Genomic DNA, 15,043 nt, shown 5'->3' with positions numbered 1-15,043 from the left:
ATACCCTGGAGAAGGGAATGGCTACCCACTATTCTTGCCTGGAGAATTCCATGGATAGAAGAGCCTGGTGGGCTACAGTCCATGGAGTCACAAAGAGTTGGACAGGACTGAGCCACTCACACTTTCGCTTTCATTCTTAACATATTCTTTCAAAATATTTGATTTTTGCTGCAAAAATAGCATATATGTCTTTGAAAATGAAAACATTTAAAATTAAAACAAAATTCCAACCCCTGTTTCCACCCATAGGTCTCCACTTATACTTCTACAGTATAGGAGGAACTATTATAAATTCTTTCAGACCTTTTTGAGCATATACAAACATAGATATAATGTGTATGTCTTTGTTCATTCACTCTGCTACATGAAATTCCACAGATGAGGTGGCTTATAATAATAGAATTTTATTTCTCATAATTCTAGAGTCCGGAAGACCAAGATCAGAGTAGTAGCTTGGTCAAGTGAGGACGTTCTTGTGGATTGCAATTTCTCATTTTGTCTTGGGTTACTTTTCCAAAAGTATTAATCTCATTCATGAAGCCTCCACCCTCATAACCTAATCATCTCCTGCCGGGGGTCCAGCCCCAGCAGGATCCAGGGGGTACCCTCAGGATGAATGGCGTTGGCGAGAGATAGAAGACACGTGAGACTAGCCTTGATAGGGCCAAGTCTGCGAGGGAGAGAGAGAGAAAAAGAGAGAGAGAGAGAGAATGACCAGACGGGGGTGCAGAGAGTCTGGAAGAGTCTGGCAATGCTTTATTTTTTACCATAGCTTTTATACCCTAAGTTAGTACATTTCTAAGGGGAAGATAGTTTAACATTACATCACCTTGTCCTTCATGAAACCAGGGTGTTTTCTGCATACTTCTTTGTTTATGAGGGTCTTGTACATTATCTTCTGGCCTTGGGGCCTATTAACATTTTTGCAGGTCAGGTGAATGTAAACCTATTTCTTGTTTTTATGGTGACCTTAACTGAAAGGTAACAGTGTCATAGGGAAATAGTACAGAGTAGAATTATATTCTTGTTAATACAAAAATTAATCTTTCTGCAAAAGTTGTCAGTTGCGTTTATCTAAGAAGTTTACCCCATACTGACTCTGCGACTTTGGTGAGGCAGCTTCTGCCTAGCACTCCTGACTGACAATTAACAACCATCTCATTGTTACCACACTAGGGCTAAGTCCTTATTTCTCTAGATCTTTAACTATATTAACAATGGTTTCTATAACACAACCTTAGCACATTAAAAGCAAAAACACAACAAGCAAAACATAGCAAATCTTAACCCAATAACCACCTATAACTACCAGCAAAGGAGTTTAAATTAAAACACTCCTTTCACCCTGAATAATCTCATAAAATACCACCACCTGGGAAACTTATTGATTAAAGTTCTAAATTGATTCTTATTTGGGAAGAGATCGGGGAAGGCCTTCCTGCCTATGTCAGAGAAATTAGGGAGTAGTCCACTGAGGCAGGCATCAGAGAGACAGATATCATCTTTAAGGTGAGCACCGGGAGCAGCTTTTCGAAATCCCTGAAAACCTGATCTGCCTTGCCTGTCAGGCTTTCTCCTCGTGACCTTGTCATGGGTGGGATCTCGTGAGCTGGCCTTTTCGAAAACCCCTGAAAACCTGATCCGCCTTGCCCATCAGGTTTTCTCCCTTACGGCCTTGTTAGGGGTAGAGTCTCGTGAGGTGACTTTTTCGAAACCCCTGAAAACCTGATCCGCCTTGCCCATCAGGTTTTCTCCCCTATGGCCTTTTTAGGGGTAGGGTCTCGTGTGTTGGCTCCCGGCAATCTCCTAAAGGCCATATATGCTAGTATCATCACATTGGGCATTAGTATTTTAATATATGAATTTCAGAGGGATACAAACATTCAAACCATAACAGTGTGTATGTTTGTATGTGTATTTTCTGTGTTTGCCCGTGTTAGTCTGTGGTTCTGTGTATATGTGGTTTCTTTCTTATTTTTAGAAAAATGATATATTTAATGTGTTGAGCATTTCATATTTCACAATAATATTTCCTGAACATGCCTACATGTTAGCATATACAGATATATTTCAGTTTCTTTAACAAGTGAAGAGAGTTGGACCATAAAGAAGGCTGAGCACCAAAGAATTGATTCTTTCAAACTGTGGTGCTGGAGAAGACTCTTGAGAACCCCTTGGACAGCAAGGAGATCAAACCAGTCAATCCTAGAGGAAATCAGTCCTGAATATTCATTGGAAGGACTGATGCTGAAACTGAAGTTCCAATACGTTGGCCCCCTGGTGCAAAGAACTGACTCATTGGAAAAGACCCTGATGCTGGGAAAGATTGAGGGCAGGAGGAGAAGAGGCCTACAGAAGATGAGATGGTTGAATGGCATCATTGACTCAATGGACATGAGTTTGAGCAAACCCCAGTAGATAGTGAAGGACAAGGAAGCCTGGTATGCTGCAGTCCATGGGATCACAGAGTTGGATACAACTGAGCGACTGAATAACAATTGTCTGAATTAAGTGTTTGAACGGATAATTTCCATAGGTAACTTACATGAACCGGGCAGGGGTGTTAGTTGGATGGGTAGTTGGAAACTGGCAATCTGTTGCTCCTTTTTTTTTTTTTTAAACTTTGTTTCCTATTTGTTAGTTTGTCAGGATAAATCTGCTACTAATTATGTACTAATTATGTGCTGTCTGTGAGCTTAACTGCTCTAAGTGTCACTGTAGAGTTCTTGCAGCTCTTTTACCTGTCTTGATTTTTCCCTCTGGCAGTCTGAAACCACAGTGGGTGCTCAGATCATTCAGTGGCCAGCTCTTAAATGTGGTTCCCCAGAGGAACAAGTTCTTTTTTTAAAACTAAATAACTGGGTTTCCTGATAGGACTGCTACATGGTATAAGGACTTGCCTCCACCACTGCTACAAGTTTCTCACTGCCTGAGAAAGTCGTTGCTGGCCAGGAGGAGATGCTCCTTTTCTTCTTCAGAGCTGAAAACTCTTGTGCAACATTTCCACTTTTATTCTGACAAACTCAATTAAAGTAGCCAATTCAACAGGAAATCAACAGGCCAATCTCCTACTTAATCACTCAGTCTAAACCTACTCAGCGTTTTTCAACTGAGGCAACCCAGGTTCTCTTCTGAAACTAAGATCAAGCAAAACCTACTCCCCACAGCGAGGAATTTATCCACCACCAAATAAAACAGGATCACCAGCCAACAATGGGAGATCCAAGATCCAGGAGAGTTTTACCCAAATTGTCTGGACACACCAAAGAGGCAGCCAGGCATGAGGGGCCTCTGCTAGTACCAAGACTCGACCCTCATAGAGTTCAGTCCAAGGAGAAGAGCCTTCTCTGAATCCTTTCATGGTCACCAAAACTGACGACTGAAAGAAAAGTGCACAGTGTCAAAGCTGTGAGTTAAGTTTGATTCTGGGACCTTACTGAGAACTATAGCCCAGGAGACAGCCTCTCAGATACTTCTGAGGAACTGCTCCAAAGAGATAAGGGAGGAGGAGCTGGGATATATGAGTTTTTCCTGCTGGAAAAAAAAAACATAGCCCAAACATCAAAAGATACTGCCAATCACAAAAAATACACATTCCAAGTTAATTTTAGTATTTTTCTTTGGATGGGAAGATATAAGAACCTGAGTGCATTGAAATTATTCTTTAGATATGCATCTTAAGTATCTAGACCCAAGTCAAAGCACAGAATGCTTCCTGAATGTCCTTCAGGGTGCATGGTCAGTGGGCGACTACACTGGCTAATGACCTAATCCTTATAGAACTGGAATGGCAGGCCTGAAAATTCATTTGGAAATTTGATTGACATAAGAAACCCCAAAGTCTTGAAACACATAAACTATGTGAGGGAAGAGTATTTTTTGTTTGTTTATTTTATTTTGGAGTTTCTACTATGCACTGTTGTTTAGTCACTAAGTCATGTCTGACTCTTTTGTAACCCCATGAACTATAGCCCAAGAGGCTCCTCTGTCCATGGGATTTTCCATGAACCCTGGTATGGGTTACCATTTCCTACTACAGGCGATCTTCCCGATCCAGGAATTGAACCCATGTCTCTTGCATCTCCTGCACTGGCAGGCAGATTCTTTACCACTGCACCACCTGAGTGGAACTCAAACTCTGGTCAGTATCAGAACCACCTAGGGAACTTGGTAAAAATACAAAGGCCAAAATTCTCCTTACTTAATAATTCTGGGTGTCTGTGTACTTTATTATCTCCCCAGATGATTCTGATAACACTCCAAGTTTCCAAGCTGCCATAAAAAACTGAAAAAACGGTTCTCTGTTTACTCTAAAGGGTCATAAAAGACTTTCACTATTTAAATCCCATTTGTTCCACCCTCTATGGAGACATCAAGCAGTTTAGACTGTCCTCACTTAAGTTGTGTGGGTCCAAACTCAAGGGAAGCTGGGCTTGCATCTCAGCATCCAGTGGGAATGAAAAGCCCAGACCCTGGGGTCCTCAGTCCCTTGGAGGTCCTCTCTATTCTAGTACCCATTTCTCCAAGGTGGGAAGAGGAGCAGTACCTTTTCCAGGGTGGCAGCAACTTTATGGTAGAGCTGTAGTGGAGGCCAGAGCTACACATGCCTGGGCCAGTGTTAGAAAGATGTATTTTGGAGGCTCTCATCCTGGAAGAGTACCTCTTGCCTGCTGATGGCTATTACAACAAGTTGAAAGTCTGCAGGCAGTGCCCTGCAAGTTTTCTTTTAGGCAATGATATCTGGGAAGGGGCCTAGCCAAATTCTGATTATTCAGTCAGCCCTGTTCTCAATTGTTTGAAGATTAACTCAGGGTTCTTCTTACAACCTGGGGAGGAAAGCAAGAACTAGTCTTTTTTTTTTTTTTTTGCCTCAGCACAACCTGTGGGATCTTACTTCGCCGAAGACCAGGAATTGAACATGGGGCCAGCACAGTGAAAGTATGGAGTCCTAACCACTGGACCACCAGGGAAATCCCTGGAACTAGTCTTATATCTGAACATCTCAAGGTTCTTAACAGTCTTACTGATCCTGTGGCCTGAGCAAGAACAAAGGTCTATAGGTGGATGAGATCTGAGATTAGAATCACAGTATGGAATCTCAGTGCTATCTTGGGCTGTAAAATCACTATGGATGGTGACTGCAGCCATGAAATTAGAGGACAATTGCTTCTTGGCAGAAAATCTATGACAAACCTAGACAAGTGTTAAAAAGCAAAGACATTCCTTTGCCAACAAAGGTCCATATAGTCAAGGCTATGGTCTTTCTATATGGTTGTGAGAGTTGGACCAATAAACAAGGCAGAGTGCCTTAGAATTGATGCTTTCGAACTGTGGTGCTGGAGAAGACTTGAGAGTCCCTTAGACAGCAAGGAGATCAAACCAGTCAATCCTAAAGGAAATCAACCCTGAATATTCATTGGAAGGACTGATGCTGATGCTGCAATACTTTGGTCCCCTGATGTGAACAACCAACTCACTGGAAAAGACCTTGATGCTGGGAAAGATTGAAGACAGAAGGATGAGATGGCTGGATGGCATCACCAATGCAGTGGACATGAACTTGGGCAAACTCCAGGAGATGATGAGGGACAGGAAGGCCTGGCATTCTGCAATCCATGGGGTTGCGAAGAGTCAGACATGACTGGGTGACTGAACAACAACAATGAGCAGACCAGAGGGTGCATCCTGCCCTCACGCAGGCCAGGAACACGGCCACGTAATGGTTCCAGATGAGTGAACAGAGGATGTTTCTCATACCATGGTGGGTGTTTCTATTGATTCAGGGCAAGAAACTTGAAGGGGGTGGGGGGGTGGGCCAGGATTCAATCCAAAAGGTTCAAGTGTAGTGGTCAAAGCTTCAGACTTCAGAGGTAGAAAGATCTGACTAGGGTAGAGTTTGGGGGTCTGCTGAGGATTTGCGTGGCCGTGGGCAAGCTATTCTTTACTTCCCCGAGCCTCAGTTTCCACATCTGTAAAAATAAAATAACAGTGCTACCCAGAGAAGTAGATAGGCTTTGTGGAGTCTGAAGTTTATACCACAGGGAGGGGGGGGGTTGGGGTAGCAGTTGCCAGTGGAGAGAGCCTCTTTAAGAACACAAAATTACAAATTCAAAATTGCATGTAGGACCTTGGAAAGGGTCCCATGTAAGGGAGGGACCCAGACAAATCTGTTTCAGATGCTACCAGTTGGCTGTAAGACCACCTAAATAAAGCTCATGGCACATGAGATAATTATGTAGGGAATGGTATGGCTTGAGTAAAGTGCTATAATTTTGAGGGAGGAGGAAATTTTAGCCAATTCATCTGTCACTGAAGCAGAGATAATGACAGAGAATGGAACACTAGAGAAACCTCCAAAGCCCTGTTTAGCTGCACAGTTCTGTTTTGATGGTCACATGTGACTTTAGGCAACTCTGTCCCTCAGCTGAGGCCAGCGTCCTATCCAGTGAAATGGGGTTAGGTTAGGGGTTGAGGAATCTCTGCCTCTCTGACCCTTTCTGAAAGGATCCTCCTGTCTCCCTGAAGCCTCACAAAAGCTAAGAAGCAGTTAGAGGTGAGTAAGTGGGGCTCCTTTTTTTTCCAGCTTAATAAAGGGGAGCTCCTAGAAGGATGCCTTACAGCAGATATGCAGCCAATGGGAAGTGGGGCCCCTGCCCCTGTGGAGGTGGAGGGGGGTGTGTTCTCTTGGAGGTAGACATAGGTTATTGGCTAAAACACTGGATGGATGTGTTGAGCTCTCATTCCTACTCTGTCACTTTTTTAGTTATGTGACCTTAGGCAGGTCCTTTTAGTTCAGAGCCTGATTTCCTCACTCTTTAATTTATAGGACTAAGTGAGAAAATATAGGGAAAGTGCTTAGAAGAGCATCTGTCCCTTAGAGAAATGCTTAATAAATATTAGTCATCAAAATGATCAGTATGGCCATTGCTGTTGCCACTACTGTTGTTAGGTAAGCAGGGATGACTCCCTTCCCAGACCCCGCCCCTCCCCTCCTTTCCTCCTCAGTCTGGGGATTGTTCCTCTTCCACGGGGCTTCTTCAGGCAGGAGGCACACCCTCCGGGGGAGGTGGGCGGGGCCTCTTTCCCACTTGGCCAGAGCCTGCAAAAAGGCACAAGCCGCAGAGCTGGGGTTTTGCACCTGACTGGACACCTTCCTGCTCAGTGCAGACCCCCTCCATCACCGGGAGCCCTCTCTTTCTGCACAGCCATGTCCATGGCAAAGGGTGCCAGGAGTCCCCAGGGAGCTGTTGACCTCAACCTGGACCTCAGATCCCCTCCTGAGGGTGCCAAGGAGCTGCCGAACAAGGACTCCGGTTTCTTGGATGGAAGCCCTTCTGAGTCACCGGGCTTGGAGACAACCAAGGGCATAACGTGAGTGCTCTTTACTGCCATCTCCATTTCTGCCTTCCAGTCTGGAAGCTTGCAGTGGCAAGAACCCCGAGATGGGTGTTGACCGCCAACCCATCGTGCACATGGGGAGACCAAGGCTGCAAGAAATGCAGTCGGAGGCTGAGTCAACTTGAGAACTTAAAGGGGCAGTAGGGGAGACTGTCAGAAAGCCCTCAGGATATAGTGATCTAGCCCCCAAAACATGCACATGGGGAAACTAAGGCACATTACCCCAGGCCACGCCCTGGCTCATTGGTAGGATGGGGCCTGGAATCCAGTGCTGGCCCTAGAGTCTGTTTGTTTGTTTGCTTGTTTTTAACTAAAGTACAGCCCTAAAGTCAGTTTATTTTATTTTTATTGAAGTGAAGCCCTAGAGTCAGTTTTGCTTCTGGCTGGCCCTGATAATGTCTGGGAGAGAAGCAGAATCCCCAGCTTCTTGGTGTAGAAGGTGATGCTTGAGCTAAAACCACAGACAACCAAGCATTGCCTCCTCCCTGCAGTTACCCAGCCTCTATTTCAACTGAGAACTGCAGTGACAACATCAGAAGCACAGTATATAGAAGAGTCTTGTTTCTTCCACCTTCCTGGGTCTGTGTGGGGGGAAGGGGAGACCTCTGGCAAAGCTTTCAAACCATGACAAGGAGGGATGTACTCAAAGCAGGGAAGCCAAACTACAGGCTCCAGCTCCGTTCCTCTCCACCCTTCAAGCAGCGTGGCTAGTGGCTGATGGGCATGGTGGTAAAGATCCTGCAGCTTTATGAAGAAAATGTTGACCCTGTCGGTATAGTAGAAAAGACATATGCATCCAAGAAGGTCTGCTCCTTCTTTTTCTAAGCCTCAGTTTATCCCCATATGCAAAACAGGGATACATTGATGGCAATGTGAATTTAAGGAGGGTGGCTGTGGAAATTAAATCTGAAAGGTTGAATGTTGTAGGGGTAGGGGGACAGTGAACAGCAAAGAGAGAGAAGTTATGATAAAGGGGCAGGCAAAGCTGCTCCCATGCCCCCCTGCAGGACGATTCAGGGATGGACACAGTGACCGACATTATGACATGGTTCACTTGCCCCAGGACTAGTCCTGGGAATTGCTAAGAATTCACAATCCTGAAGGTGAGCCCTTCAGGCCTTGGGACCATCCACTACTGAGACGGGGTATTTCAGAGTTTTTATTATTTAAAAAAAATTTTTTTCCACACCACGGGACATATGAGACCTTAGTTCCTCAACCAGGGATTGAACTTGCAAGCCTCTAATTGGAAGCAAAGAGTCTTAACCACTGGACCACCAGGGAAGTTCCTGTTCAGTTAAGTTCAGTTCAGTCATTCTGTCATGTCTGACTCTGCGACCCCATGAACCGCTGCACGCCAGGCTTCCCTATCCATCACCAACTGCCAGAGTCTACCCAAACCCATGTCCACTGAGTCAGTGATGCCATCCAACCATCTCATCCTCTGTTGTCCCCTTCTTCTCCTGCCCTCAATCTTTTCCAGCATCAGGGTCTTTTCAAATGAGTCAGCTGTTCGTATCAGGTGGCCAAAGTATTGGAGTTTCAGCTTCAGTATCGGTCCTTCCAATGAATAACCAAGACTAATCTCCTTTAGGATGGACTGGTTGGAAGTCCCTGAGGCGGGGTATTTCTCAATCAGAGACCTTGAGGGAACCATTTAGCTCTTATCTCCTGAGCTAAAACATAGTTTAATGGTAATTTTAGCTATGTAAGAATCAAAAATATAAAGCAAGCCAGAACTTGCTCCTAGTTTGGAGGGAGGTATTAAACAGGTCAAGTAAGTATGGTACCTGTGGAGTACATTCACCTGGGTTTGAATTCCCCCTTTAGCTACTTACCAGCCAGAGCAAGTGATAGAACTTCTCAGTACTCCAGAGTCTGCCCTGCGAAATAACAGTCAGCTCCTCCCAGGTTGGCTGCAAAGAACATCGTGGAGGAAGCCCCCAAGTGCAGTGCCTGCAAGCTGACTGCCACAACTCTAATGACGTTCCAGAGTCACCGAGGGAGTTAGGACTGGCACCCAGGTCTCCTGTCTCCCAGCCCCGTGCTTTGCACAGTTCACCACATTATTAAGTTGCCTGAGTGGTCTAAAGTTAAATTCTGATTTCCTAAGTCCTTTAGATAGAAATTTCCAAGTGACCCATTGACCATGGTTGCCAAACAAACCCATCATTGGAGAACCGTGGGGTGCAGTGCTCTGTCAGCGATGTTGACACCCACAGGGTGAGAGAAAAGCATGCAAAGACTCTCCCACCCTCTTTCCCCTGCAGTTTTTCTCTTTAACCCTTATCAAGTCAATGGGCAGTTCCTCAGGAAGCTAGAGGATTCAGAGATTAATATAAAGATACAGGTGTTTGGGACAGGTCTTTCAAAAATACCATTCCTGCTAATATTTACAGAGGCTTAGCAAAGCAGACGTTGCCCACGATAACACAGCTAGTTAAATAGTAGCCTTGGGGTTTTTGTTTGTTTGTTGTTTGTTTTTGGCCAAGCTGGGTACACCAAGATCTGGTTGGGATCTTGGTTCCCCCACCAGGGGTTGAACCTAAGCCCCCTCCAGTGGAACCATGAAGTCTTAACCACTGTACTACTGCGGAAGTCCAGCCTTGGACTTCCCTGATATGTCCAACCCCAGAGACCAGGCTTTTTCCAAAGTACCTCTGCTGTTTTGTGCAGTAAGTCTCCTCACTGGAAGGCTCTCATGGGAAAGTGCTAAAGTTTCTCAACTTGTAAACCTAATACTCAGTTTAACCTCATCTAGGTACAAAGAGGTGTGAAGATAGGTTGTTAATTCACCATCAAAGAGAGTATATGTTTCTCCCTGATGGTTTAGACCTTGTGTTCTGGACCACCTTCACATCTGTCTTAAAGAAAGTTCTGAAATTTGGGTTTTGTTTTTGTTGGAGGTGGGAGGAGACTTGCCATTCCCCAGTTTGATGTCCTGGCCTGAGGGGGAAAAAAAATCCCTCTGGAGCCCAAACCTTAAATTACCCTGTCCCAGCAGATACCCACCTGGGGTCCCAAGTTACTTGATTTCTTTACCAGAAGTCACATGATTTCTTTTTGCTGCCTCCCCTCTCCCCTTTCCTCTGAGTTCAGTTCTGTATCTGCTAACAGTACCATGACCATAGGCCCTCTCTGAGCCTTAGCTCCCTTGCTTATGAAATGGGGCTGTCTCTTTAACTCATCTATCTGAACTCCTTTCCTGGAGACAGCCCAGTAGAAGTGGGGTGAAGAACAGAGACTCTGAGACAGTTTCTGGGTATATATACCCAGAATATCCTTAGATAGTCCATGGGATCGCAAAGAGTTGGATGCAACTGAAACGACTTAGCATGCACACATACTTAGATAAGTCTATTAAAAAAAATCTCTATTCTTCAGTTTCCTCATCTGCAAAATAAAGGTAATAACCTACTCCCTCATCACCACAAGAAGATTAAATGAGATAATACATGAAATCCTTAGCATAATGTCTGTTACATATTATAGTAAGTGTTCTAATGGCATATATTAAGTGTGAGCTGTTAAAACCAATGCATGCATGCCAAGTGACTTCGGTCATGTCTGATTCTGTGACCCCATGGACTGTAGCCTGCCAGGCTCCTCTGTCCATGGTATTCTCCAGGCAGCAATATTGGAGTGGGTTGCCATGCTCTCCTTCAGGGAATCTTCCCAACCCAGAGATCAAACCCACGTCTCCTGCACTGCAGGCAGATTCTTTACCACTGAGCCACCAAAAAGAAAAAAAGTGAAATCACTCAGTCATGTCTGACTCTTTGCAACCCCATGGACTGTAGCCTACCAGGTTCCTCCATCCATGGGATTTTCTAGGCAAGAATACTGGAGTGGGTTGCCACTTCCTTCTCCAGGAGATCTTCCCAACCCATGGATTGAACCTGGGTCTCCTGCATTGTAGGCAGACACTTTACTGTCTGAGCTACCAGAGAAGCCCCTAAAACCAGGATAGTTCAGGGGAAGCTGGGATGCTTAGTTACCCTACATGAGATCCAGGGTGCCAGAAAAGACCATGGGGACTGAGATACAGACAGGAGTCTACTTATGGACCAGCTCAACTCAGGTATGGCATGCTGGGATGGGATACCTGTTGGATCTCCTCACCTCTGTGCATCCACATGCTCATGTCTTTTTCCTCTCCTTTAGAGCATTCCAGACCTTGGTTCACCTGGTGAAAGGTAACATAGGCACAGGGGTCCTGGGACTCCCGCTGGCTATGAAGAATGCAGGCATCCTGGTAAGAGGGGCTGCTGAAGATGGGTCCAGTACAACTGGATGGTAGCTGGGAGTAGGAGGACAGGGTTTATGGTGGCCTACAGTGACCAATCTTTCTGAAAAGCAACTTGGAGTCTAGACATCTAAGCTGGGTTTGAATTCTGGCTCTGCCACAGACTTTGAGTGGCCTTAGCAAGTCAGTTGTCTACAGTCCAGGTGTCAGTTTCCTCCCTTGTGCAATGCTGGGGTTGGACCATAGCTTGTTTTCCAACTGTGCTCTATAGAGCACTAGCTCTCAGGGACACTCAGAACCCACAAGGATCAGAATTCTGAGTCCCTTACTCCCACCACAGCACCTCATTGTAATTGCTTTTTGCACTTTATTGGAGTACTACTTGAGATCACATTTGAAAGAATACATAATATTGTAAGCCAACTATACTTCAAGAAAGAAAAAAGAAAGAATAAATGTTACTGCTAAAAGGGGCTCGCAAACCAGTTTGCTAAAAAGTTCTCTGATTCCTGAATAATATCTGCGCTACCAAATCTCTCCTCTCCATGTTATTCACAAACTCATTTTCTCCTCTCTTCCCTTGCCCCGTCCTCCAGATGGGCCCACTCAGTTTGCTGGCCATGGGCCTCATCTCCTGCCACTGTATGCACATCCTGATCAGGTGTGCCCGGCGCTTCTGCCACAGGTGAGGAAAATAGCATCTTGTTAACTCCCTCAGTACTTCGTTCTCAGAAACATCCCACATAATAAGATTTCACTTCTTAATTTCCTTCAACAAGACCCGGAAAAAAAGAAAAGCATTTAGGGCAGGGACCTAAGGAGGCTCTGCCATGTGACTCATTAGCTGATCTCAATCAGACCATTGTAATTATCCACTCGGCTCATCTGTAAATTGGACATAAACAATCCATGCCTAACCGTGCCTCAGAGAATTGTCATGAGGATCCAATAGAATCATGGGTATGAGAACACCTGTACCCATGCAATATGTGTGTTATTACCCTTGTTATGTAGTCACTGCCCCAACTGACAGGTAAGGAAAACAAGCCATCAAGGAAATACCACCAGGTGTCAAAAGTCTGAACTAGAACTTGGGTGCCTGCCCCAGTGTTCTTTCCATTCCAGCTGGGTTCTGCCTTGCTATGTGTCTCCTAACTTTTCAGTTATGTAATCTTAGGTTAAAGTGCCTCCTGGTAACTATATGCACTCTCCTCTGCAGGTTCAATAAGCCCTTTATGGACTATGGGGATACAGTGATGCATGCACTAGAAGCCAACCCCAGCGCCTGGCTCCAGAACCACGCACGCTGGGGAAGGTATCTTATTCTTGCTTTGTGAAGAACATGTGACTGTCAGGGCTGCCCTCTTCCCTGCAAAGTTGGCTCATGTGATACAGAACAGTGGACTTCACATGAAAGGAATCTGCCTGTGGCAATCTGCCTGATCCAGTCTTATTCCTTATATGTACAGAGTGCTCATTCCTTTGCTGTCCAACTTTAATTTCATTCATCTTTTTATTAAACCACATTTATTTAGTTGCAGCTGCCTGTCAAGCCCGAGGAATACTGTGGATAACCAGGCAAACAAGGCTTTGCCCTTGCAGAATCCATAGTCCAATGGGAAACACAGACCTTAAAAGTTTAAGACACAAGTTACTTATAGTCATTGGGACAAGTACCATGACGGAAGGAAGTACCAGTTGCTCCCAAGTAGATAAGAAGAGGTGTATGGGTTCAGGTAGATGTCCTAGGATGAAACAGTTGAGATTAGGTCTGATAAAAGGCACTGTTAGGAATAAGGAATTACCTAGGGGAAAGTGGGCAGAAGTCTGAGGGGCCTTCCAGGAAGAGGACCAAAATATGAAAGTCCCAAAGCAAGAGGGAGAATATGATAGTTTCAGGTTAAAGAAAGACCAGGTGGCTTGATGGCAGATAGGGAGGTGATGCTGAAGATCCAGGGCCCTACCAAGGTCTACGTTTTAGACCCTCTTTAAGGTCTTGTTCTTTTCTTAAAAGCAACCAAGAAACCTTTGGAGGGTTTTAATCAGAGGCTTTCCTGTTTTAATCATATTTGCATTATCTGAAGATCTACCTGGCTTCTGTAAGGAGAATAAATTGTAAGGAAGCAAAAGTATACTTAGGCCCATGAAGGGGCTGTTGACAACATCCTGGTGGCAGGTGACAGTGAAGGCTGGGTCCAGGCTGGCCGCAGTGGGAATGGAGAAAAGTGAATTTGGTCATTATTTGGATCCTGGGGTTGTAGGGAAAGGAAAATGCCAAGGTATACTTCTGGTGACTTCTGTTTTGGATATATAAGCAGTTGCGTCAAGTGGGTAGTTATATGTATAGGTTTGAGCCTATCTTCATGCAGGAGACACTGAATTGAAGTCATTAGCTATGAAGCCAGGGGACAGAAAAGGTCTCTTAGGGAGAAAGTATATAATGAGGAAAAAATAGACAAAAAAACCAAGACATTGATTCCTTGGTGAGCTCAAGTCTTTCTCCTGCAACTCCCACTTTTTTTACTTTCAGAGATGATAGAAAATCAATACCTTTTGTCCCCTGGTTTTTCTTGTTTAGTCACTGAGTCATGTCCAATTCTTTGCAACCCCATGGACTGTAGCCTGCCAGGCTCCTCTGTCCATGGGATTTCCCAGGCAAGAATACTGGAGTGGGTTGCCATGCCTTCCTCCAGGGGATCTTGCCTGGGATCAAACCCGTGTCTCCTGCATTGCAGGTGGATTCTTTACCGCTGAGCCACCTGGGAAGCCTCTGTTCCCTGGTACTTGGGACTAAATCTACTCTTTTGTCTTCATTTTCAGACCTCTCTCCACCTTCTCTACTCTTTTCTGCACATCTCTAGATTATCAAAGTCTCTTTTGAACTGTGATACTCCAAACTGCACTGCCTGAGGTGTGCTTTGCCCATGAACATCATGGGTCTGGTGCCTCTCTTGACCCAAAGCCCCTTCACACATTGCATTATAAATTGAGTCTATGAGCAGACTAGAAAGGCTATGGGATAATTGCCAGGATTTTCCCAACTGTGTAACCCAAGAGGAGGCTTTTGTCTGTTGAAACCCCTGAGATCCTTCAACTCATTGTTGAGCATATAAGGTAGATTTTCCTACTCTATTTAGGAACACCACTCCATTAATTATCTCCTCTCCTATAACCTAAACTTCTTTTTGAACTATGAATTCTTCCTCTCAATGTTGAAATGTGTTCCTATATCTCCATCTTAAAAATAAATTAATTAATAAAGACTCCTGGACCATATACCACCCTCTATCTCATATTCATTATCTGATTATTCAACAGATATATACTACTAAATACCTGCAGTGTATTAGGAAGTGCTTTAATCAATGGGTTTACAGTGATGAACAAAAGGGGCACCTT

At 44.7% G+C, this 15,043-nt stretch overlaps 1 protein-coding gene across 1 annotated transcript in view; it reads left to right on the top strand.

Annotated features, from left to right (window-relative positions):
• The first annotated feature begins 7,207 nt into the window (after window positions 1-7,207).
• SLC36A2 (solute carrier family 36 member 2) overlaps window positions 7,208-15,043 on the top strand; it is a 28,262-nt gene continuing 20,426 nt past the window's right edge. The window contains exons 1-4 of the mRNA XM_061149459.1: window positions 7,208-7,371; window positions 11,563-11,653; window positions 12,241-12,329; window positions 12,864-12,959. Coding sequence (XP_061005442.1) covers window positions 7,208-7,371; window positions 11,563-11,653; window positions 12,241-12,329; window positions 12,864-12,959 — 440 coding nt within the window. The remainder of the gene's footprint in view (window positions 7,372-11,562; window positions 11,654-12,240; window positions 12,330-12,863; window positions 12,960-15,043) is intronic.

This window comes from Dama dama, chromosome 9 (genome assembly GCF_033118175.1).
Source record: "Dama dama isolate Ldn47 chromosome 9, ASM3311817v1, whole genome shotgun sequence".
NCBI classification, from domain to species: Eukaryota; Metazoa; Chordata; class Mammalia; order Artiodactyla; family Cervidae; genus Dama; species Dama dama.
Note: the sequence above shows the minus strand (reverse complement) of the source record. Positions and strands in the feature narration are given on the sequence as shown.